The 25,753-nt window shown below is 37.2% G+C and overlaps 1 protein-coding gene across 1 annotated transcript in view; it reads left to right on the top strand.

Annotated features, from left to right (window-relative positions):
- The window catches only part of LOC120531755 (coiled-coil domain-containing protein 148-like), a 233,834-nt gene that overhangs the window by 31,669 nt on the left and 176,412 nt on the right, over positions 1-25,753 (top strand). Inside the window, exons 2-3 of the mRNA XM_039757449.1 lie at positions 2,342-2,407; positions 7,977-8,098. Coding sequence (XP_039613383.1) covers positions 2,353-2,407; positions 7,977-8,098 — 177 coding nt within the window. The 5' untranslated portion in view covers positions 2,342-2,352. The remainder of the gene's footprint in view (positions 1-2,341; positions 2,408-7,976; positions 8,099-25,753) is intronic.

Here is a 25,753-nt window from a genome sequence, read left to right as displayed (position 1 = left end):
ATAGCAGGGACCCCGTTGCCCAAAGTGTGGTTGTAACAAAGGCTGGAATGATAATTTTTTACTCTAAAGGGCAACCGTGGACTGAACTGAAAGATTTGTCTGTATTGGAGTTAGATGAGGGAACCATTAGTCCAAACCTTGGTAAGGAATTGCAAGTTCACATTCAAAAAAAAGACCGTATGTAAAAGCCTCATATTCATCTTGCTAAAGTTAGAGGTTGACTGACACCAACGTCCAGCAATTGTAAACTATATATTTGCCAAAAGAGGTCACTATATGTAAAACTTTGAAGAGAAAACTGCAGTACCAGTCAAAGGCGAAGAAGGAGAAAAGTTCCTGAATGAAGATAAAAATTGTGCTTAACCTCCTTTAATGTGAACCAGAGAAAGCCAACGGAGAAGGAACAAAGCATCACCTACACCTACACCTATTTTGATTAAGAGAGTTGGTAATTGTAACTTAGTAATTAGGATAAAGCCAGCTAATGTGTTATGGTTTTGGTATCACTGTAATTTAAAAATAATAACCTTTATGAAGGATGTATTTTTAGCTATTGCATGTTTCTCTCCCTCAATCCTGTTGGAAGTTCAGTGCAACATCTCACACACATATGCCAAATGACCCTTGGAATGTCATTGGTGAACCGCTGAGCTAACTGCTCCTGCACATAACTAGCAATCAGCTTGCCTCCCCATTGAACAACCTGTAGCAGCATAGCTTTGCAGCAGACTGTTTCCACACCTACAAGCCTGAGCTGCTGCACTGTTTTTATGCAAAAAACTCAAAATGCCACGGACCCCTAAATGCCCTTTACCACATCTTGTCATATTTCTAGCGTCTTGCCTGGTAGGTGAAATAGAGATGCTACACATTTCCAACAGTAGGCTGTGAACCTGTATTTGAGATTAAGGTTTAGGCTGACTTTTTTAAGTAAAGCCTTTTTCTGAGTTTTGTGGAGCCCATAAGAAAACCAGTAGTCTCTGTTGACTATTCCAGTTTTCCTCCCATATCCCTAAAGTGGCTCTTTGTGAGTTTATGTGCATGAATTCTTCAAGTGATAACTGGCTCTTCTTCCAGTGCTTAGTGCTGCCTTGTGCCCCATGATATTAGGATGTCTCCAAAATGTTATTATATATTTGTAATAACTGAATAATTTATTTTGGTTATAAGTGAAAGTGTGTTTTGTAATTTAAAACAAATGATCTTACCCCAAAACATCTAATGTGTGAGATTAGGTTTTTTATCATACTTTCATCATACTTTCTATCACTTTACTTTCCATTATTATTAACATGGTCAACATGTGTGACAATCTCTCATCTTGGTCAATGGTTACGTAGATTTTGCCTGTTCTACTTTTGCTGTTGTTTTTCACCTTCAGAGTACTTCACTATACCTCCCACATCCCAAAGGACTATATTTTAGATTAATATGGGATTCTCAACTGACTGTTTGAGTGGGTGTTAATGTCTGCTATGTGATGAACTGGCATTGCATCCAGATGTGTTCCAGCCTTAGGATTGATGCTGTCTGTATATGCTCTAGGAACCTGCCACCATTAATATAAAATTATGTGTGCACATTAAAGAATGGATGGATTTATTATTATTATTATTTGAAGAGACTATGACCACCCAGTCCTCCATAACTTTGGTGGCTCTGCAGACACTGACATCCACTTCTTATTTTTGTGAAGGTAAACACAATAGTGTGGTTTTTATTTTAGAGTCTGTTTTTTTTGGTACCTTTTGAGTTGTCTAGTGTTTATTTTGCAACTTGTCTGGGAGTGAAGAGACACAAAGCTGTACTTTCTCTAGAGCACAGCCCACCAACTTTGTTTGAACATTATGCAGTGTCCTGATTGGATGCATATAGCGAAGGAGTCCCCAGCCACTCTCTTGTTTCAATTATTATTTGGAAGTTTCGTAAGGACTGGCTATTATGTGTAAAGCATAAGAGAACCTAGCAACTCTCCTGGCTCTGATTGTTTCCCAGCATGCTTGTCATTGGCCGTCTAAAGCAATGGAAATCCGGCCTATTCCCCTACCCAAATCTTAGCTCTTCATGGTTCACTAAGCACTTTATGAAATGAAGAGAACTATGTGCTTACTCATGTTTAAGAAGGCGATATTTAGTGAATATGAGCAGCCATTGAACAGTGAAATTATAGTGTGCACATAGTAATGGTCTTCTAAGCAGCTCACATAATCACTGCATAGGTAATGTAGGTCACTGAAATAACATTTTTTTTGTACAGCAATGTTTTTTTCTTTTGTTAAATTAAAACTCTTGAAAATTTACAACAATTTTATAATTCCTTTTTATTTTTTTGTTCTTTTAGTTTTATTTGCCATGGCTGGTCGAGATCTACGATTGTTTATTACAAATCACAGAACTGATGAAATAGGTAAGGTGGCATCTTCTTTTATGTAAGTATTTTGATATGTATTTTCTAGTATGTGATAGTAAAAAAATCATGTAATAAACACATTAAATAAATTCCTTTATTTGAACAATAAATCCCTTTACTTGCATTCTTTCTTAATAAATTGTGACAAACAATTTTAACACATAGACTTGATAGACTTGATGCTGTGACTGTGTTCAAATCCTCCCATATCCCACAGGTTACATTAATCGATAACTCTACATTTTCCCAGTATGAATGCGTGTAATTTATGATTTGGTTTGTACATTGTATTTAATTCTGTGGGAATAGGCTTGTAGCCCTCTCTGCAGCCCTGAACTGGATCAAGCAAGATTTAACATAGTTGAGAGAAAGCATGGGTATATTTATAACACCTTTAAACTTTGCAAGCTTTGAAAAACTATTTAGAAGGTATATTGTCATCACATAGGTATCGGCTGAGTAAACAAACTTCATATACTGAATAATCTCTCATTTAAAAACTGTTTTTATTATGTACGTGTCAGTGACAAAAAAATCCAAATCACCATAGTTCTAGTTTACATTTTTTCTTCTGTAAGGTTATATTAACAGGATGTTAGTTGCATTTTTTACTATGTCAAAGATGTTCATAAGAAACATAAGAAATTTGACAAATGAAAGGAGACCATTTAGTCCATCAAACCCGTTTGTTTAGCTAATCGCTAAACAGTGCCATATTGGAGAGCCGACATCTAAATTCACTCAATTAATCTGTAGTTTATTGACTAATTCAATAGTGAACTCTTAAAAAAAATAACATAATTATGGAGCAGTCCAGTCCATTCTCCATTAGATTTTTTTTCATTTCATTATGAGCAGTGGGAATAAGAAATGCTTTATTCAACAAAAGCCATTTATCTCACTGAAGCATTTGTTTCTAATATCTAATAACTGCAGTAATTCTAGACCTGATGGCTCATCCAGAGCAATGCCTATTCAAGAAGCAAATTACTTTACTTTGTAAACATTGTTTCAAAGGTGCTTTCTTGTCTTTTTAATGTTCTAGTTTAACCTGCATAATTCTCCTCCTATTCTGTCAATAATTAGTTTGTTTAATTAAATACAATAAATATAAAAAAACACACAATTAAATCTTTCTAATATTATCACAATCTATTTTACTTATGAAACTTACAGCTATAGTACTGTATTTTACTATGCACTAGCTGTGCCCTTTATCTCTGGTCATTTCATTGTTTTTTTCTCTCATGGTGGTATCTGCCACGTCTTAATGTTTTGTTGCCATTTATCACCTTTTCTTTTGACTCTCTGTTTTTTGCTTCCAGAGATGGTTTGTTTCATTTTTAGACTTGTTTTTACTTTTTCTTTTTAATTTTTACAATTATCCTGGTGGTGCCATTTTGTATTTTGTTTTTTTGTATGGTTGCTGACATTTTCTGACTATCCCTATATTGCCGTGGCCATGTGGTTTCAAAATTTGCTATATCTACTGCTGGTTGTATTGTGTCATCATGTCCTGGCTGTATACGACTGCAGCTTCTCTAGACAGTTAAGCTTTTGGATCAACTTCTATTTGCTCAATTTTCACTTTAGTAAAGTAGAAGCTAAAAAGAACTTCTGGGAAGATTTTAGTGTGAGGTTCCTTTTCTTTGGCATTTTGGTTTTGTGTTGTTGACTATGACATGTAGCTCTTTGTCTTTATCGCTATTCTGACCTCTCTATTTGACCTGGACTCCTGTCTTTTCCAATTTGCTTTTATCCATCTCCTGGTTATTTTATTCCCTGTTTTCCTTTGGGTAGTGTTTCCCTGACAGTGGCCAAGATGAAAGCATTAATTATTAACATGAGTGACCATAACTTGCAAAAAGAGTTTCAAGATATTAAACAGCTCCAGTGTAACCATCTTGACATTCAGAAAGATGGATTTATAGTCCCGGAGGAAGTTCCTGGTAGTGACATACAGGTGGTCCCGCCTCTTGGGGGACTTCTCACAAAACACGTGGAACAAAACCAAGGGACTAATACATAGACATAATGAACAGTAAAGAATACAGATAATAAACCCAAGCAGTATTATTGAAAACAAAAGAATCAAAAATGGACAAAAAGGATATAAAACAAAGATCTAAACCCCAGCCAGGGAAGGAATCCTGACTACAACATAACAATTGGATTCAGGGCAACGTGATGTTACAACATACTGTTTCCTGGAATGTGTACAGACCTGAAGAATGTTCTTGGGTAACTTCTTTAGATGTTCCGGCACCTCATTTAATACACAGGCAGGTAGGCATGCTTGTGGTTCGTGCCCAAGGAATGTAGCTATATTATGAATCTGGGTTGCTGGCTTCCTGATATCTTGTTTAATTTTTTTAGACAACTTTTTCTTGCTTTTTATAGTGCCATTATTGTGGTGACACTATTTTGTGTTTTGTTTTTGTGTGGTTGCCATTATTCTGAAAAAAGTTCATTATTTAGTCACGTTGTATCATAACACTGTTATGTTTCCTATTTAGATGTCTTTGTGTTGGGTTTCTGTTTCTGTTGTCTCCTTGGAGATGTTTCCTGAATTCCCCATGGAACACTTATTTTGACATCAGTTTTGCAATGATACAAAGATCACCCAGAACATTTCTGGGGTATTTGATCTTTATGGATAAATCATGTTTTGCTGTTTTTTTAGTCTCTTATGTTTTACAAATTCCAATATTGTTTTTGTGAAAATTTCCTTGTCTCACAGTTTTGACCTTTGGCCCTTTTTTTTATTTTTGATTCTCCTGGTCATTTTCTTTTCCTTTTTAATGTCTCTCACTATTCAGAACAAACATGTCTCATTATTATATGATACCAGCCAGGTTTTAGTTTCCATTTCTCTTTACTGACAGTTCTCTTAAGTGTAGTGAAAGCTAAAAGGTACTTCTAAGAAGATTTTATTGTGACTACATTTATACTGTAATATTCTGACTTTCAGTTTTGGTTATGTGTTTCTGACTTTGACTCATGTTTTTTGTCTTTATTGGTATTCTGACCACTGCCTCTCCATGAAAGCATGAAATTAAAAGTTTTTCTCAGCCATCACATCACAATGCAGGATAAAAAAAGTCATTTTTGCATGGAGTACACCTTTATTAACTTGGCTCCTATATTCTCAAATGTGCTTTTTTGATAGATCGATAAATCCTTATTTGTCCCTGGGGGAAATTTGGCTTTATACTGAAGCTATTTACATAAATAAATACACAAATATTGTTTGTGTATTTACATATATACATAAACACAATATGGTCTGAACACAAACCAGAATGACTAAATACAAAGAAAATTAAAAAGAAATAAAATCTCTGACTTGACAGTCTCTGTCACAGTGAAGCATTATCCAGGCATATTGCTGTTGATATTAAGAGCCCCAGTATCATTCTTTGACAAACTTCTGCTGAACAATTTGTTGGCTGAAAATACTCAGTGTAGTTGTGTCAGAGAGAGAATGTGTAGGATTTTTCATAATGGCACTCAGTTGTTTTGTTTTAATTGTCTCCTTTGCTATGACCTCCAAGGGGTCCAGAGCGCATCCCATAACTGAGCCAGCCCTTGTATTAGCTTGTTGATTCGGTTGGCCTCTCTTGAGGTGATTTTACCAACCAGGCACACCACAGTGTAGAAAATTGCATTGACCATCACAGAGTTGTAGAAGATTTGAAGGATGTCACTACTCACATTAAAGTAATGTTGTGTCCTAAAAAAGAGCCTACTCTTTGCTTTCTTATATCTTTTGTCGATCTGCTGGTTATTTCTTTTCATCAGTTCTTTTCCTTTGGATGCAGTTTCCTTCTGTGTTTCTGTAAGGTTTTATGATGGAGATTACTCTCAACAGTTTTTTATAAAATGAATGTAATGAAATACATTTTCTCATTTTTTTCATACTGAACTATGTTTCTTGAATGGAAAACTCCTATTGGGTGGTATAGAGGTATAGTGGATACCATTTTAGTCACACAGTAATTTCAACCACATCCATGTGTTGATTGTATTATCTAAAAGTACGAGTTTATATGTTCTTGTGTTCCTTTTCTTATGGGCTAAAAGCTTGAACCCACTGCCTAAAAGCAATCTTAATTGTCTAATACAGCCTAGGGGGACAGATTTACCTAGTGGTGGGATAGGCTGTGGTTCCATGTAATCCTGATCAAAAAAGCAGTTTAGCAAATGGATAAAAACAAGTGAATAAAAATGCATCTGGCATTAAATTATAATCATTTCAACACTTTCTTTTTACTTCAGTCATACTTTGAAATTTGAAAAAATCTTTGCAATAAGTACTGTTTTTTTCATTTAGCTATCTTTAAAATTATTATTCTGTTAGACTAAGATGCCACTGTTTCTATGCATTTAGGAAACCTTTAATAGAATTATTACAAATTACTAGAATAATATAAAATAATAATACAAAGTAAGGAGAGTGTAGTTTGTCCTTTCTAGAGTTGGATCCTCCCTTGTGGTTATTTCTTCTAGACTATGCTTCCACTACTCAGGAAAGGTTTAGTTTTAAGCAAGTATTGAGTGAATTTTGTGTTTTTAGTATTATTTGAGAAGTCCTGTGTTTATTTAACTTTTGGAGATTTAAAAGTTAAAAATTATCATTGTTTTGTTTTCTTTGTTATGTACAACCATGTTGGATTTGATCATGTGAATTTATGATTTTATAAAAAGGGAGAGTATAAATATGGTTGCCGGGACAGTCCTTCCTCATCCCTCAGTGGATTAAACAGTCTTTAACCATCCTTAGTGTTAGTTAGCTTAAAACCATGTAGGCCCTAGTATTAGTTTTGTTACAGTTTTGACATACTTTTTGGCTTTGACTTTCACATTTGCCTCTTCCCTTGAACCTTTGTTTACCTATTCTTTTGTTTTTCTGGTTCTGACCTTCTGTTCTTTCTGACTATGATTTGTGGTTATTTCCCTCATATCCTGGTTACTTTCTTCCCGCTCACAATAATTTTTGGGCACCTTCAAAGAGTCCATTATAAAATTTAGAAGTGGATTCAAAAAATGTTGAAGAAATTGCAGAATAGTACCTCTTCAGTTGTAATAGTAGTTCTGCCCTTTAGGTGGTTGATTCTTGGCATGTCAGTTAATGGAGCGAAATGGCTGACTTGCTTAAACAGGAGATGCTCCAAGTATTTGTCGTTGGGGCTCAGGGAATCTTTTTAGTGAGGTAGCCTGGAGATGTGAGGATTTTACTGCCATTTTTTTGTGGTGCTCCGTTAGGAGTCATGATTGTCTTGAAGGTCTCTGGATATTACAGTGCAGATAGGGCAACTCTCACACTTCCATTCAGACTACACCATAGGAATGCCTTGTTAACCATGGTGCAAACCAGTGTTTTTATTAACAAAAAATTTGTATGGTGTACTTTGAAGAATAGGGTTACCATGCATTTTGTAAAATTGTTGCTAAGCTACAATATTAATCTTTGTATAGTTACACTCTTTCTAATTAGTAGTTTATTGCTGAGCTATAGTGTTTGAATTTGATGTTGGCAAATATGTTCTGTTCTTGCTTGATATAGAAAAGCTCACTCTCCGGATGAAAGATGGCCTCAGCAGCAAGAAATACAAGTCAGTCGACTATGAACAATTGCACGCCTTATCAGAAGCAAAACGGCAGGCAGCAGCTAATACAGAATATAAGGTTTGTCAAGTACTGATTAAAAACGCAAATTAGTAATTAATGCAAAAGGTGCAGATATAACATGTATAGTGATGTGTGGTATTTTTTTTGTTTTTACTATTCAGGGATGAATTTTGTGTATATAAAAATTCTTTTTTTTTTCATATTCTAAAAAATGTTTATTTTAGACTAATTGGTTTCTTAAAATTGATCTGACGTGATTGATTTAACGTTCACGTTTGTGTTCTTTAATGGCCTTGTGCTCCCACCAGGGTCAATTAATGCATTACACTGTATCATGCACGAATAAGCTGCGGCTCTCCCATGAATTTGTAATGGGGAAAAAGTAGATTTAGAAAATTATTACATGGATTAATATGTATAAATAGTAGAACACTGCCAGATCCATTTAATAAAATGAGTTTCAAGGAGCCAAAACTTATTCTAACAGTATTGTGCACAAGGCAGGAAGTGGCCCTTGATGGGTTACCAATCCATCACAGGGCCTTCTTACACACAACTCTCATACAATGCCAATTTAGAATCTCCAATTAACGTGAAACACACATCTTTCAGGATGTGGCAGATACATAGATGGACTCTTAGGCCAACTTCCTCATTGTCATACAGTCCCTCATATCATTGTATGATGGCAGATTACTTCCTGTGAAAACTCATTTCAGCAACTTCACATGTTTGCTGCGAAGAATCTTACCATTGTTCTTTTTAAGAAGTTGACTTTTTCCTCTTTATGCTATAGACCACAGTTTTCATTCTAACCATCTTCAGTGACCAGTTTTTGCTGCTAATTAACTTCTTTTGCCTTCATTTTAATTGACTTGAATCAGGCCCATTTGTTGTTTCTTTTTCCTTAATTAGCAGCCAAATAATAGTGAGACACAAAACAAGCTCTAACAAGACCAGTTCACCTTTGCCCATCACACAATATCTGAAAATAAAGAAAGGTGAACGTCTCAGTAAGGTTGATCTCTCAGGTCACCAAAACATTTTGACTGTGTTCTTAGAAAAAACAGAAAATCAACAGTTTTGGAAGTGTCTGCTCTGTCAGAATGAGAGCAACAACAAGCCATGGATTTAATTCATGAGTTTATTTAACAGCAAGAATCGGCTTCTCATTAAGAAAGTGATTGGAGAGAAACTGGTTGGATATTTGAAGCCCCAATTTATCCAGTCATCTGTTGGCTTGTTTCATGTATCATTTCTGTTTGGCTGTCATTTAATGAAGAAAAGAATCAATTTAGAGCACTGGATCCCTAAAAACAGGGCTATTAAAATGAAGGGAAAAGAAATTTAATTTAAGGGTTAAAATGAAAAGGGTTAGAATGAAAATCTGCAGCTACAGCGGCCCTCCAGGCCTGGAGTTTGACACCTCTGTTATAGATGCTTATTCCTGACATTCAATATTTTTTAATTATTTCTTTATTAGCTTTTCTCTTCCAGGAAAAGAGTAGAAAGAAAGAGAGAGAGGTTAGAAGTAGAAAGAGATATAGCAAAGCAGAAATCTGTATATATTTTCATTTAACATTGTGATTTGGGGCCAGATTTAATTTGTGGCTTGGTCACAGTTTTTGTGTTTCCATGTATTTACTCCTATGAGTAAGTTTGCACGACTGTACCTAATAGTGTAGTGGCTCATCAGTCTTAGTTGTGAACTAAACTGTACATACACAAATCATATGCATGTATAATGCAAATCCATTCGTCTGTTTACCCGGTTTGTCTAATAAATATACAATGCAAAAAAAAATCACAGTCCCATAAATTCCACACAGAGTACTCTCACATCCCGAAGTTGTGCATGGTAGTTTATTGTTACCTATAAATTAGCACTGTGGAACTGTGTATGTGAGTAGGCTCTATGACAGCTATTACTGTAGAGTAGTCTTTGATTTCCTTATGATACTTAATTGGATTAGGCAAGTTTAATTAAGCTGGTCTGATTTGTGTATGGTAAGGAGCTGAACCAACTATCTGATAGGAAATAGAATGTGTGGTGTCAAAAAGTATATGGGGATTGTGGGCTGTCTCTGAAAGTTATACTGACTGCTAATATCATGAATAACTGCAACTCTTTTATTTTGCTACTTAATGTATGCTGTTGTAACAGTTATGAATGATTTCAGCAATTTTTTAAGTATTTTCTCTTTGATCCACCCATCTGATTTCTGAACTTTCTTAAGTCTAGTGTAAGTTTGCAAGGGACAAAAGCCTGTGTTGACACCACTGTGCAGAAATGTGCAAGTTCTGTTTCTACTTGCCATTAAAACCACAGAAAAGCTTTACAAGTTGAAATTCATAAATTATGCTTTGTCATCATCTTTCCTACACATTAAAAATAAAAAATAAGAACAATTTTTACTCTTTATCAGTCAAAACATATTTAGTAACTGTTGAATAAGGAGAGGCGCAGAGAGAATGTGCAAACCCCACTAGGATATCAATCTGGCTGAGATATAAACCTGTGTAATAATATGTAATTTAAAATAAAGCACAATGTCAACAGAAGGGGTAAAAAATACCGTGTGCAAATGTTGTTTCCACTTTTAGGTGGTCAGTGTATATGAGAATGTTATGTCATGTTGCATAGTGGCATAAGGATGTTAGTCAGTGCTATTATATAGGGTTTCTGAATGGAACAGAACTCAGTTGTGCACTTATTTTGGTCTTTTTATTTAATTTTGAGATTTTTCTTTTCTGTTATTTTGTTATTGATGTGCAATTTATTTTGATTTGTTGTTGGTGTCTCCATTTAATGTGGTGAATGTGTGACATCATCATTGTGACTGTTCAAAGGACGGAGTCATAGTATTTTTTGATGTCTAAGACTATTGATTTTTAAAAACATTTTTGTTGTGCTTAGCTAAGACAAAAAATCTGTTTAGTCAAGACTTTATGTTCTTTTTGACTACAAAGTCAGTTATTTTATTTATCTTCAGTTTGTTGAAATTTTCTTTTGGGCTCTGACTCTTTTCTACATTTTTGACCTGAATATTTTTTTTTGCATTTTTTCCCTGCTATCCCCCAATTGCTGAACACTGTTTACTGTAAAGACCTCTGCCAGAGGAGAGCCAGTGTTTGTGTAAATATTAGTTATCACTAATAATTAAGAGGCTCGGCTATTTTATCTCTTTAAGATTTTAATGTGTAAGTAATGTGATTTGTTTATAGTTACTTTAGCCAACAGGGCAAAATGAAAAAATAACACATCAGATGCTGAAAGTAGTGGAGCCTCTCATACTGAATGCATTTTAAGGATATGCAAGCCTTATTTATTTCAACCATGTAAATGGCTTACTGTAGATTTTTTTCTGTCCAGTAGTAATTGGAAATTTGTTTAAATTTAAACCTAAGATGCTAATGCCTTTGTCAAATAGGCATAGTCATTTGTATATGTTTTCTTTTTGCAGCCACATTCATCGTTGTTCTAGAATGGTCCCCTGTCTCTCATGTGCAGTTAGTTTACATATTATCTCCAAATGAAGCATTTGTGTGCCTTGCAGTAGAACTAAAAAGTTCAAAAGTCTAACAAATATAAACTATACTATAGAAGATCAACAACTAACTCAATTGTCTTTGAAAACCATCAAAAATGACTGTGTGTGCAATTTTGTTTCACAAGTAGTTACTTAGAAATTTCCTATGGTATGTGAACACAGCAAATTGCCTTTGACACAATCAACTGGCAGAAAGATAAGAAGAACCTAAAGAACCTATTCTTCTGCCATCAACAGTACTGCTTCTTGTGCATCATGACATGTATATACAGTAGGTTGTACAAAAATGTACTGTGGTAAAACTTAAAATATTTCCTTGTTAATTACTTTGGGATGGTTCCTGCCTTCTTAAACAGGAAAGAATGGAGTAGAGGTTCCCGTTATATAGTCCAGTGGTTACCAAACTCGGTCCTGGGGACCCACTATGTCTGCAGGTTTTTGTTCCAACCAGATTCACAATCAGTGATAATACCAGATAACAACTGATCTCATTTAATTAGCTGGTCTTTTTTACTCTTCTCTTATTCTGCATTCAGAAAAACACAACAGTATGGTTTTTACATTTACTGTTTAAGACTATAAGACATTATTTCTATTTTTTTCTAAAGCTATAAATGTTTAACTCTCTTTTGTTGGTTTTTTATTATTTTCCCCTTTTCCTGTGTAGTTTTATCCCTTCATTTATCTCTAATAGTGATAATTAACAACCAGCATACCAGACACCTGGGATGATGAAAGCTGCAACGACTTCAGTGTCAGACCCACTAATTAGTATATAATAAATTAAATAACCAGAACACATGGAAAAACGGAATGAAAATTAGGTTGAAAATACTGTTAACAACTTAAAAAAAAACCCTACATATTCTCCATATAACTGCTTAGTACATTTTAATAAAAATCTACCAAACATACAGTAGTTTGTAAGTTATACATTGATTCTAAAACACAGAAACTGGGAAATAATAACTCACTTAATTAGGCTAAGAGTCCAATGAAAAACAGAAGTTTGTTAGAACACAAACCTGCAGCCACATGGGGTCCCCAGGATTGAGTTTGGGAACCACTGATCTAGTTCATTCTTATCTTGTCTTCAGTCTAGTTCTAGTTCATGAAGGAGTGCATTCCATCTATGTGTATATAAGATTGCTCTTTCTTCATGATTCATGAATTTGAACTCATACCTGGTCTAGTATACCGACCCACAAGAGAGAGTCAAGAAAAATTTAAAAGACCTGGGTATGTGCGTTAGTCAAAGAAACAAGTGGAGGTCAAAATGAGTCAAACTAATCTTTTGTCAACACCATAAAAGGGATTCAAAATTCAGGAGACAGGAACCAGAGCAAGAAATTAATTAATGAGAAGCCAACAAATAAAAGGCTTTTAGTAAATTTTAAAGAAAAGGTATTATCTGCAAAACTCAGACAGTGAATAGCTGCTGAAGGTGACCTTTTAACTCTTTCATGTAATTGACACTCAACATTGTGACCCTTGTGACCATGTCCCTATCAAACAGGACCTGCATTCTGACGAGGGGATCACAAAATAGTAGCACTCAAAGAAAGTAACGATGGTGTTACGTCAAGACGCAAAAAAATAAACTTAATTGATGTACTGTAAATGCAAAATATATTCATAATCCAAAAAAACCTAAATAGACATACAGATTGAATCAATTGATGCACGGAGAGCTGCAAATCTCTCTATTATAAAAAGAAATCCTGGGAAGCAAAAGCAAGACAACGATACGTGATCTTCTCGGAAGTTCTTGGTAGACATTTAAATGACCCGTGAGACAAACGAGACTTGCCACAGAGCGTCTCTCGTGGACCATAAACATGAGACTTGGTACCAAGAGTTTGTCCCAGGGCCGTCTCGTGGGGACGTGGAACATGAGATTCTTGAAAGACATGCCCTACTTACAAAAGATATCATATAAGAGCACACCCATCAAAAAACAGTCAGTTGCAGTAAAAGCACGTAGTGCACATAGATCATGTGCTCTCAACACATATAAAGCATCTAAGGACAATACAGAGAATAGAGACCCAAAGGCGTTTGAGAGAAAAAAAGGCAGATAGAAGATTATGAAAGCAGTGGAATTCAAAAGACTCAAACAAACGATGGCGTGATACACATGCAGAGAAAGGTACAGAATATGAAAGCAATAAAATCAGAACTTATTGTAGCATCCCAGCCAGGTTGAGGCCTTTTTGGTTTTAAGTGGCTGTTCGGTCCGATTGAGGGAGGACGGAGTACAGCACAGAAGACTGATAGCAGGGTATTGATTGATGCGGTAAGGGGGGAGGGCGAGACGTGGGAGTGAGGGATTCGAGAGGGTGCTAGAAAGTTGTGTTTGGGGTTACAAAGTCAGTGATTGTTCAAGTAAAACTTTTGTGACACTTTATCATGTCAGTCAGTACAGTATCAAAGAAGAGATAGAAAAGATCGCATTACCGAAAAACAAAAGGTGATTAATCATCAGAACCAGGTGTAATTGAAAAAAGAGCAGGACAAATCGAGGTCCGAAATAAAAGGCAAAGAGTAGACAATAAAGTAATTGCGCATTTGCATCATTCGATGCACAAAACGTGGATTTACACAATAATAGACCATATGCTATGAGATTCTGTGGTCCCGGAACAGTTAAAGCAACGACAAGTTGAATTTCAAAGAATACACAATTCGGTCAGGTGTATATTTATGATCACGGAGAAGCGATGCAAATTTTAACAGACAAAAAGTAAGATAATGTATATATTCTGAGAATATCATTACACATCAAAGGAGATCGTAATATGCCATTTGTATTAAAATGTTTACAGTTTACTGTGAGAATAGCTTTTGCTATGACAATCAATAAATCACAGGGACAAACATTATAAAAAGTCGGATTATTTATTAGAGAAACAGAAACAATATTCACTCACGATCAGTTATACGTTGCGTTGTCACAATGTGTCTCCAAAAAATATTGTTTTTAATGAAGCTTTTAAGTAAAAGTGCAAATAATGAAATAGAAACAATTACAAAGAAAAAAAAAATTTAAATTGTATATCCGATGAACCAAACACAGGGGTTGGCGAGCGAAGCAAGCAGGGGGCAAAGCCCCCTAGTAATTTATAAAACAAACTCATTGTAACATCTGGTCTGCTAGGTAGTGTGTGTGCATGCTTCTATTCAAAAATAATACAGGCACTCCTCTCTTTATGAGCATAGCATGCTCTTGAAAAATCCCTTGTCAGGCAAACGCTCACAATTCAAAAATGTAATCATCATGAGTTTCAATGAGTTTGTGTGTTCCAAAATTGACACCCATTTTTCCTAAGATAATCACAGACTCTATTAAAATGAACACAGTCACTTCAAAAGTTAATAGTAGTTATCAAAACACACTCTAAAGAGATCATTTCCGTCATTAATAACTCTATAATATGGCTATTTACCTCTCCCATTAACCTCTTTTGTATCGACTTCAGGACAGAAAATGCCATCAGTATTACAGTTGGCAAAAAAATTACCAGTGGAAAGAAGAGGTGGTGTAGTGTAGGTAGCGTCATTGAAAAGAAGAAGAGACACTGATGTCTTCAAACACCTTTTCTGGATAGTGAACATCTTCTGCCTGCTTTATTTTAATTGCATAAGAGGATGAGAAAGGTCAAAACTTTAAGGTGAGGATTTAGAAAGAGCCACATCAACAACAGTAGCAGGTAAATTAGCTACATGAAAGAACAATAAGATGCCGTTATGTTCAGCCTCTTGTACCTTTCTTTCATTTAGCAGTTTGTAGCGCGCAATAGAAAATTGCAGATTGATTCTCATAACTGTGAAGAAGATGCTTTTTAATTCTCGAATAAACTGTCCTATTAGTATCTCATGCCTGACCTCTCTTGACTTGTTCTCCACACATTCCTTTGTTTAACTGAGATTCCTATCATACTTTTTATTGTCTTCATTATACCTGCTAATTATTAAGACTGATTTATCTGCCTATAACAGCACCACATCCTTTCCAAAGGTGTATTTCTTGCATCTGCCCCACATTTGGAAATTGTATCAGAAACATACTTTTATATTGTTGTAAACTTAATTTGGCACATATTAATCCAAAGCTGATTTCGCTTGTATCCCCATCCACTGAGATTTAACCTACTTTGAACCTCTGCATAAAAAAGCATGTCAGTGATCTTTTGTTTAAGATTACACATTCCTTTAAATGAATATGACAGCAATGCAGCAGTTTTAGGAAGCCCATTCTATACCATAGGAATAGAATCACAGTATAACATTTCAATGGGGAAATTATCGTCATCATCATTGCTGGTTTAATGGTCATTTTCTGAGTTTACAGAGGGTTCGCGAGCTGTCACCTAAATCTTTTTCCTCCACTCTTCACAGTCCTGGGCAACCTGTGGGGTAGAACTGAAGTTACTGTCTGGATATATTTGCAGATGATGATAGACTACTGTATATAGACAGAGTACTGGCCTTTCAAGTAGTAGTACATACTGTATACGTAAAATTTTTAGACATATTTTAAGAAGCTGTAGAAAAAAGCTGTGCTGAACATGTTTGGGTGTGCAAATTATATGTAAAATGTGTAATAGCTACAAAAAAAAATCAGGGCCTGAAATTCAAGGTGGAAGTAGGTTTAAGAAGTCTAAGTCATTAAAGGCAAGAAGGCCACAAGATGAGTTTGGAAAGAAGCTAATGTCAAAGCAACACATTTTGTTTGTGCATTCCTCTATCTGCTTACATTGATCGGGAACCTGGGAGTCTTGTGGTGGAGTGCTGCTACTACTGGAAAGGCCAGTACTCTATTTATAGTCTATCATCATGTGAACATATGAGAAGCTAAACCATGATAATTTGCTTCTAGCACATTATTTTCGCAAACAATATAGCAAACTGACTTCTGACATCACTAATGTAGTGTATGTGTTGCTTCATGGCTGGAAATCTCTTCCCATTTGTGTTTAGATTAATGGTGAACATTTTGAGCACGAGATATGAATGAATGATGTTTCTTATTATTTGGTCAGTAATTTCAAATTTACAGAACATCTTGGGTGTATGTATTTAATTATGGGCTAACTTACCCAAAGGATGTGTATGGAACCCGCACAACAGTTTTCTAGTCCTAAGGAATATAGCAGCTTGCAGAAATGAAAAAGGTATCTGGTTAAGCAGGAATGTTTGCAGACATTTGCAAGCAGTACTTTAGAGGAGACACTCCCTTATTGTTGAATTTAGACCAAGAAAATTGATCCCTAGTATCACGGCTAATTGGGGTGATAAAACCAAAAGCCTAGTTAAGAGCACTGAAAGTAGAAGCAGATGGGAGTACCTCTGTTTATGACACAGAAGGGGCTGACAGCAACCTGATAAGGTAAGTGATACTATGTAAATCCCAGACAGTCCACAAAGAAGTATTCTGCACTTAACTGTAAATGGGCTTTGGAGAGGCCCAAAGGTACAACTTTTTTGTCCAGTATGTTGCATATTGAAAGATAGTCAGTCATGATGTAGTCCTCACTAGCCTACCAGGTTTGTAGTAGGTTTTGGTAAATTATTGCATGCTGCTTCCTGCTTGCAACTCTTTCCCTATAGTTACTGCCACTGGCTAGCCCTCTTGTAGGAGGTGAAAAGAGGAGCTGAGTGCATAAGTCTCCTCTGCCAGTACAAAGCCTCTCCACCACCAAGAAATGTTCAGTGCCTCCTCGCAGCCACACATGGTAACTGGGTAGTCTTAACAGACCAAGAACCTGGCAGCTTCCTGCAGCTAAGATTGTGGACTGAACATCTTGGGTTCTCCCATGCCGCTGGATTTACTTAATTTTTGGCAAAGATAGTACTACTGAGGGTTCCGTGTCCCCTATGGCACTTTAAAAATTACTTTGCACCAATATTCATCTCTGACTATGGTGACTAATATCTTGACCTCATTCTGATTGAAGTCATTATGGCGATAGGGTGTCCAGTGACAGGAGCAGGTACGAATGGACTGGGAGCTCCTAGTTAGAAACCTGCATGTCAGTGGCACAGGGCATTTGGTTGCTAACAGCTGAGACAGAGTGGCATCTGCTTTTGGCAGACCCTTGTGTGACTGAGCAGACCTGCTTACCCCAATTGAGGAGGGGCCTAGAAAAGGTGACCTAAAAACTGCTCACTCAACTCATGCCTGGATATGTTTGCACACCTGTCAGATCATATCACCTCTGTGGCCAAAATAAAAATAATAAGTTGTATGATCTAAAAGGATTTTGCTGGACTCGTATGGTGGTTCTGATAGATCCCATAAGAGAACAGCCCTAGTTGCAGCCGAGCTGAGTTGTTATAGTGTTGTTATTGTTGCTTTAAGTGAAATGAGGCTCATGGATAAAGGTTCTCTAACAGAGAAAGGGAAGGGTTATACCTTCTTCTGGAAAAGATACACCCCCAGGTGTACAGCATCTGCATGGAGTGGGAATAGCCATTAAGAATACACAACTGCCTAGAGTCACTAAAACACCTGTTGCCTGTCACAAAAAGACTCCAGACAGTCAGAAAGGTTTGGGACAGCCACCTGTATATTATGATCCTGGCTTGACCGCCACAGGGAATTTTTTCAGTGATCCTCCCTGACTGATGAAACATAGGGCGGTTTTGTATTTTTGGACTTCTCCGTGTATACATTCAATACTGGTCTTTCCCTTTATCCACTGTCACGGTAATACATATCGGCAATCAACAATGGAAATGTTGCCACTGGTGTCAAAGAGCGCCTTGACTTTAAATCCATTAATGACTACATTTCCCTTGTGGGATAGCGTCAGGGGATTGGTAACTGTCCCTCCCGCTCCACCTGCATTCTACCTCATCCCCAGGCAGATTGCACGTCTGGCGGCCTGGGAACTTCAAAACAGGCTCCGAATCAAATGAACGGGACCGTTTTTGTGGGACATAATCCCTATGGAGTCCACTAGAGGACCATTCTGCTCTTCCAGATTGTGAGACTGGCTTCATTCTCTCGAGGAGCCCGATGAGCTCCCCCATGCTGTGAAATTCTTCCCAGTCCGGCTGGGCGAGATTGGTGGGGAGGCTGTTTATTAACAGGAAGCAGGCTATTTGCTGCACTATTTGAAAAGAGCTCAGCTCAATAGGCCTTAGCCATTGTGCCACTTGTTCCCATAGAGCCTCCGCCTGTTCTTGAGGTGTTTTTTTTGGGGTTAAATTCCCAATTTTTTAGGTTCCTCACCTGCTGGTCTGGGGAAAGCCCATATTTATCTTATGTGTGTCTTAACCCCAATGGGCGTCTCAACTCCTTCCTCCGAGAGAACATAATGAACCCCTTTCATTTCTCCCCCAGGAACAAGCCCACATCTGTAAGTCTCCTCCATACTCTCTGTGTGGTCATATAGCAGCCCAGGTTCGCATATAGGGAGCAAAGCCTGTGAGTTACACCTAACCCCCAGACTAGCTTCCCACCCGGAAACTTGGCCCCGGTACTTTCCCACCTGAATAGTTTTAAGGTCCTGTCCTGTTTTATTCTGGGAATACACCATCCTGCCAACTATGCAACCGTCACAAAAAGACTCCAGACAGTCAGAAAGGTTTGGGGCAGCCACCTGTATATCACGATCCTGGCTGCAAAAGGTTGAAAATTGATTGAGTATTTACAAGACTGAGTCCAAAACAGAACTTAATACGTGGAGGTAAGATGGTGGTTTTAAGGACTATGCAACCATCACAAAAAGACTCCAGACAGTCAGAAAGGTTTGGGGCAGCCACCTGTATATTACGATCCTGGCTGCAAAAGGTTGAAAATTGATTGAGTAGTTTACAAGAGTCCAAAACAGAACTTAATACGTGGAGGTAAGATGGTGGTTTTAAGGTCTGGTGGAGGAAATGATGTCATCTATACCGGAACTGGAAGTGACATAATCAGAAGTACCAGAGCCGGAAGTGACATCATCAGAGGTGCCGGGAACAGGCGGGATTTCCTGGGAATGGTCTGCAAGGAACTGAGAGAGACAATCGGCACACTCCGCCACCCCCTGATCTGATGTAGTATTACACTTACTCAAGCCCTTTAGCTGTCTCCTAATTGCAGATGTATGACAAGGCATAAGTGAAAGACTAATGACCCTCTGTATCCCCCTGGTTAAGAACCGCCTTGCATAACTTCTCAGTGCTTATGCACCAACCTTGTCATCAGACTGCTTGGCAGACCTGCTATCATTCACTCTAATATAAATGGTATGAGACTACTTGCTCTCTGCTCCGAGCATGACCCAGTCATAACCAGCACCATCTTCCAGTAAAATATGGATGCACACTCACTTCAAGCACTGGCATCTGATTAATTATGTTATAGTGAGAACATCAGCGATCAGAGATGTTCTCATCACCTGTGCTATGAGAGGACCAGAATGCTGGACAGAGCACCATATGATTATGACCAAGACACAAATGAAAGTGCGCCTCTTTATGTGGAGATGAGGGCCCAATGGGAGGCAAATAGGTTGTGGTTGCCTGGCAAACATTTATGTAAGAAACCAATTCCTAGCTGAGAAACTAGGGAACACTGAGTACTCATTGAGCAACATGGACGAGAAGTGCAGGTCAGTTGTCTCTTGAGTTAGCAGCCCAAACCATTGGCTATAATAGAAATACCAACCAAGATTGGTATGATGTCAACTCGGAAACTATCCATGACCTGCTGAAGAGCATGCATTAAGCGCACCAGGCAACTCTAAATAATCCCTCATCCAGTACCATAAGGCAGGAATGGCAGAGAGTTTGACAAGAAGTACAGAACGCTATTCTGACTATATAGAATGAGTGGTGGACAATAAAGGCACAGGAAATTCAATCACTTAAAGACAGAAGTGGATGTCATCATCGAACTTGATGGACAACCAATTACTATTACCAAAACAAGAGCTTAATAGTGGAAAACTCACCAGGTGGTACCATTCTTGGGCGGATAATGATTTTTTTTAACCAAGATACTTTGCAAACCTATGGAAATGGAAATTGTTTAAACACATTTTTTTAGATTGTTCCCATGTGGCACAAACCTATAAAGATTCATCATTGGATTGTACAATATCAAATTACTAGTCCAGGTACCACCTCTGTGGAGTTTGTGTGTTTTCAACATGTCTACTGTATGCCCTAACTGGCATCTAAATTAGATGAGATTTAGTGTGCCTTGCAGTGACCTCTATGGAGAGTTTGTTCCTGAATTGTGCCACATGCTGCTAGATAGTGCTGTAGACCCATAACATTTAAACTGAATAAACAAGTTGTAAATGTGTGAATGATTAGAATCTCTGTTCATGGCTACACGAGGAGCCAATAATGTTTAATTCTGATGTGTGGATTCACAGCCTTACACATATTTTGTAGATAAGTAGTATTTATTTAAGGTAGAATTATGTTTTTTCTCTTTTCAAGCAGGCAATCTAAAAATTGTTCAGAAATAATTTTAAAAGAAAATGTATGGGCTTTTCTGCAATTATAGAAATAATCTTCTGAAAACTGTGTCTTTTTAACAGTGGAAAATGAACCTATTAAAAAGTAACAACCAAGGAGGATGTTTGACAGTGTGATTTAAGATTCCTCAGCTCCTTATTGTTGGTACTTAATCTAATAGCAAGTCTTTCAGCCACAATTTGTACATTAAAGGCGTACATTTCATAATAATTCTCATTTTTAGGAACTTTATCAAAACTATTTCATAATATTAAATGTACTAAAAAATGAATGAGAGTACCATGTATCATACACCTCCTTGGAACAGCTTTCATTTCATTTCCAAAATAATCATGACCTAAATTATAATATACCTATTTTATAGGAGTATTATTATAAATCTTCATAGAAGTAGTTGTACATCTGTACATGTTCAGATGTATATTATCTAAAACTAGTAGCATGAAGTGCAAAGCAAGGAACCTGTTTCGGACACCAGTTACAATTGAATAGTTTTCTTTATATTTTAAATTGTGATAAATCTTTAGTGAAAAAAGATTTCTAATTATTGAATTTAACTATAGTACTTTTTCAGTATATCAACTTACTTACATTTGTACTTGACATCTTTTATAGAATATGACTCATTTGCATTTTGTAAACTGTCCCAGGCACATTTAGCCCTGTATAGGTTGCATAGCCAATTTAATAAAATTGTAGCCAGCAGTTTGTTAGTAAGCATATTGTTCTTCCAGTGTGTTTCAAGACTTAGCCAGAATCAAGTTGAACATCAGGTAGACTGAAAATTATTGCCTAAACTAAATGTCTAACTGAACTCTTGATTTCACTTTAATAATGGATGCAACGCTCTTTGTTATTCACAATCATGGATGATTCTCCTCTTAGTAATGGCAGTCCTAAAATTGCTGTACCCATAAACAAAACAAAGTGGCATAATTTTAAATAGTAATAACAGAAATAATTTCATAAATAAATTTATAGGCACTGTGGTCCCATAAGACAGGAGGACCAGAGGAGGGCTTGTGCCTCCTCCAGACCGCGAGGGGGTGTCCGTCCTGGTTATGTTGGGGGCCTCGGGTACAGGGCTTGGAAGACCAGCCCTGTAGGGGCCCGTGGCCACCGCCAGGCGGCGCCCTGGTGCCTGAGGAACCCTGGAGCCCAGCACTTCCACCACACCAGGAAGTGCTGGGGGGAAGACGACAGGGGACACCCGGACGGCTTCCGGGTGCGCAGCCGGCAAATCCGCCACACTGGGGTGTGGTCAGGACTGATTACCGGGAAGCAGCTGGAGCCCATCCAGGTTCCCATTTAAGGGGCCGCCTCCCTCCAGTCAACAGTGGATGTCGGGTGGAAGAGGACAGAGCTTGGGAGAGGACGGGAGGCGGTCGAAAGAGAGGCACAGTGACTGGAAGAGTGTGGCCTGGACATTGGGGGAATCAGTGCTGGAGGCACTGGGGTTGTGAGTGCACGTAATTTATGTAAATAGTAGTGTAAATAAACAGTGTGTGGTGGAACTATGTTGTCCGTCTGCCTGTGTCCGGGTCCCAGTCCACAGCACCTAATAATAACAAAAATAATGGTCCAGAAATAATCTGTGATTTTTAAGCTAATGAAAACTTTAAATAGAAAATGTAAAAAAAATGTATTACTGTACTTGCATAAAAATGTTTTAATGAAGTTGCAATCACTACAAATATAAGCAAAGTTGTGTCCTTTGGATAATATAAATGTCCTTGTTCTGCAAACAGGCCTTAAAAGTTAAAAATAAATAAAAATAAGGTGCTTGACAAACATATTGACATCTGTATCTGGGAGAGGACCAAGGAATAGAATGCCTAAACCTATTGTAGTGTGCAGATATAAAATTCCAGCCTCTGTACATTTAAAAAATCTGTAGGTTATTTCCTCTGTTTGCCTTTCTGTTCCAAGGTTAATGGAGACTCAGATAATTTTATATACCATGAAGTAACAAGAGCTGTGACCCTCATCAAGAAAAAAGATTCAGAGGATGAGACAAAGGGTCAAGATTTGGAGAATCAATAAGTTAACACAAATTTCAAATATTTAGTTTTATCTAATTTTTAGTACATATGAAAAATGTGAGCTAAAATGTGGTGTGAAGAATTCAATACTAATGCAGAAATTCCGGTTTCTTTCCTTTTTTTATCGCAGCATAAAGGAGTGTAATATTTTTAATATTAGATTTGAATTTGAATTATATAGAATTTTGAAAAAAAATAATAAATTGTATTTTTACTTACAGAAAATGAATGACTGACTTATAAATGTGATGAAAAATATATGAAATTGAAAATAATAATAATAATAACACCCTTTAGTCCATCTAGTTAATGGCGTTAGTTGTAAGGTAAGTTACACCAGTATCACATCTAGCTATTTTTAAAAGCCATTAAGTTATCTCAGCAGTTTGTTCCACATTCCCACATGTATGGAGATCACAAAAGACATGGGGCCTCATGTATAAACGGTGCGTACGCACAGAAATGTTGCGTTCAAATCGCGATGTATAAAACCTACACTTGGCATAAAGCCACGCACTTTTCCACGGTACCTCATGTCTTGTCGTACGCAAGTTCTCCGCTCGGTTTTGCAAACTGGCGGCACCCAGCGTCAAAGCAGTGCTACTGTTCTTGTGTGATTACTCATTATTTTCATGACGCGGCTTTATAAATACACAGAAACTAACCGCATATTGTTTATTAGTGTAATGCATCTGATTGTAATTAACTCGTAACAATATAATGGTCCAGGGAACAGCCATAGTATTCCAAATGCCATAACTGCTTTAGCGTTGTTACTCTAACTTCTTCTTCTTCTTCTTCTTCTTTCAGCTCCTCCCGTTAGGAGTTGCCACAGCGGATCATCTTTTTCCATATTTCTCTCACTGCACCACTCGGAGTATTTATATCACTGTATCTGAGTGTGAATCACAGCAGCAGCTGATCGGAAAGAGAATTATCGGTATACGGCATTAAGCACACGCTGTCTCTGCCACAGCAAAACGTTTCAAAGCCTTTCCTGTATGGACCTCGCGGTTCAAAACAGTTTAATCCCAAGAACGTTAAATGCAGCCAATCAAGTGCTCCTTGTAGAACTGTTTGTACTTATAAGTACAATTACCCCACTGTAAACTTGCACTATAGTTATAATATCGCACAACCTGGGCCACTTTATAAAGCGTGTATTTACATATGATGACGATATCATTTTTAAGGTGAAATGCAGCAAAATATGTTTGTTAAATTATACAGATAAAACTTTAACTTCATTTAAATAATCTATATTCTTCACTGGGAGTGTCTTTAAGGATAGAATAATTAAACATGTACTACGAAGATATTTCAATGTTCTTTAAACGTTTTGAAGAATCGGTGCTAAGCTTACAGATGGCTTAACGTCTATTACAGAGCTGATTGTATGGCGATCGGTTACTTGGGGAAAGAAAAGCACTGACTGCAGTGACGGCTACGCCAATATATATTGAATATAAAACAGAAAGATAAAATAACAACACAGCTAAAAACGCAGCGACAAATTTCGCAAAAGTTAAATTCTTGTGTCATGAGCACGAGGCGGCTAGTGTCTGCAACATACGTGGCCATCCACCGTGCATAAGATACTTTACTGACATTGGCGGGCGAAGGAGCCAGCCACCGATTCTTCCTCTGCCCAGTGCCACCACAAGCTTAGAGCCACCCCTGAGTACTGCTGCAATAAATTATTTCATCGAAGTGAAACATGTTTGATAACGTGCTTTAACTCCTATCATCATGAAAATGACATCACATATACATCTCAGTATTTTAGTTATTCAGAGAGCTGTAATATCACGAATGTAATGGATTCTGTGTCCAGTTGGAGGAAGAGAGCCGGTTTAAGAAACAAGTAGTGATTCACACACATAGAGCACATAGAAAATCAAATACAAAACAAAGCATTTAACGTGCTACTTTAATTACGATGTGATTTTAGAAACTGGTTAATTAAACAATTTTAAGATGAATTTTATGATGTTCTACTTTATTGACAAAATAAACTACGTGATTAAAGTAGAAATGTCGAGATTGAAGTTGACATTTCGTGCTTTTTCCCCACCGTGTGGCTTTTTTCTCTGTACCCTAATAAGCTTTCATATGAAACTCAGACAGTGGGCTTACAACTCGGCTTTCCACGGCGACTTTGATATGTGACTTCTTTTTTTATTTCCGGCACTGCGATTTTGTGGATGTGAGCTTTCATGTTTCTCCAACACGCTATATCACTCGATCAACTTCCTTTTATTGATTATACCACGGCTTATTTGAACAAATAGTATGTTTTTCCTTTGCCTCCACTTGGTATTCGCTGAAATTCTTATGTTTCCCCCCGTGCTTTTCCCATTGTCTTTTCACAGAAGGCTGCGCTTAAGGACGATTTATATTGATTTGCATATTCAAATAGGCGTAATTCTGGGAGGATTTGGGGCGTTACATAATGCGCGTGCACGAGCGTTAGTTTTCACGCTGATCGGGATTTATGTAACGGAAGAACGTGGAAGTTGGAGTACGCACAGATTCCTGCATCTGGATTTTTCTGTGCGTAAGAACATTTCGGCTTTTGTGCTTACGCCATGTTATAGTGCGAGTTCTACGCACGGCGTTATACATGAGGCCCATGATCT

Source organism: Polypterus senegalus, chromosome 6 (genome assembly GCF_016835505.1).
Source record: "Polypterus senegalus isolate Bchr_013 chromosome 6, ASM1683550v1, whole genome shotgun sequence".
NCBI lineage: Eukaryota > Metazoa > Chordata > Cladistia > Polypteriformes > Polypteridae > Polypterus > Polypterus senegalus.
This window is presented reverse-complemented; position numbering and strand designations above follow the sequence as displayed.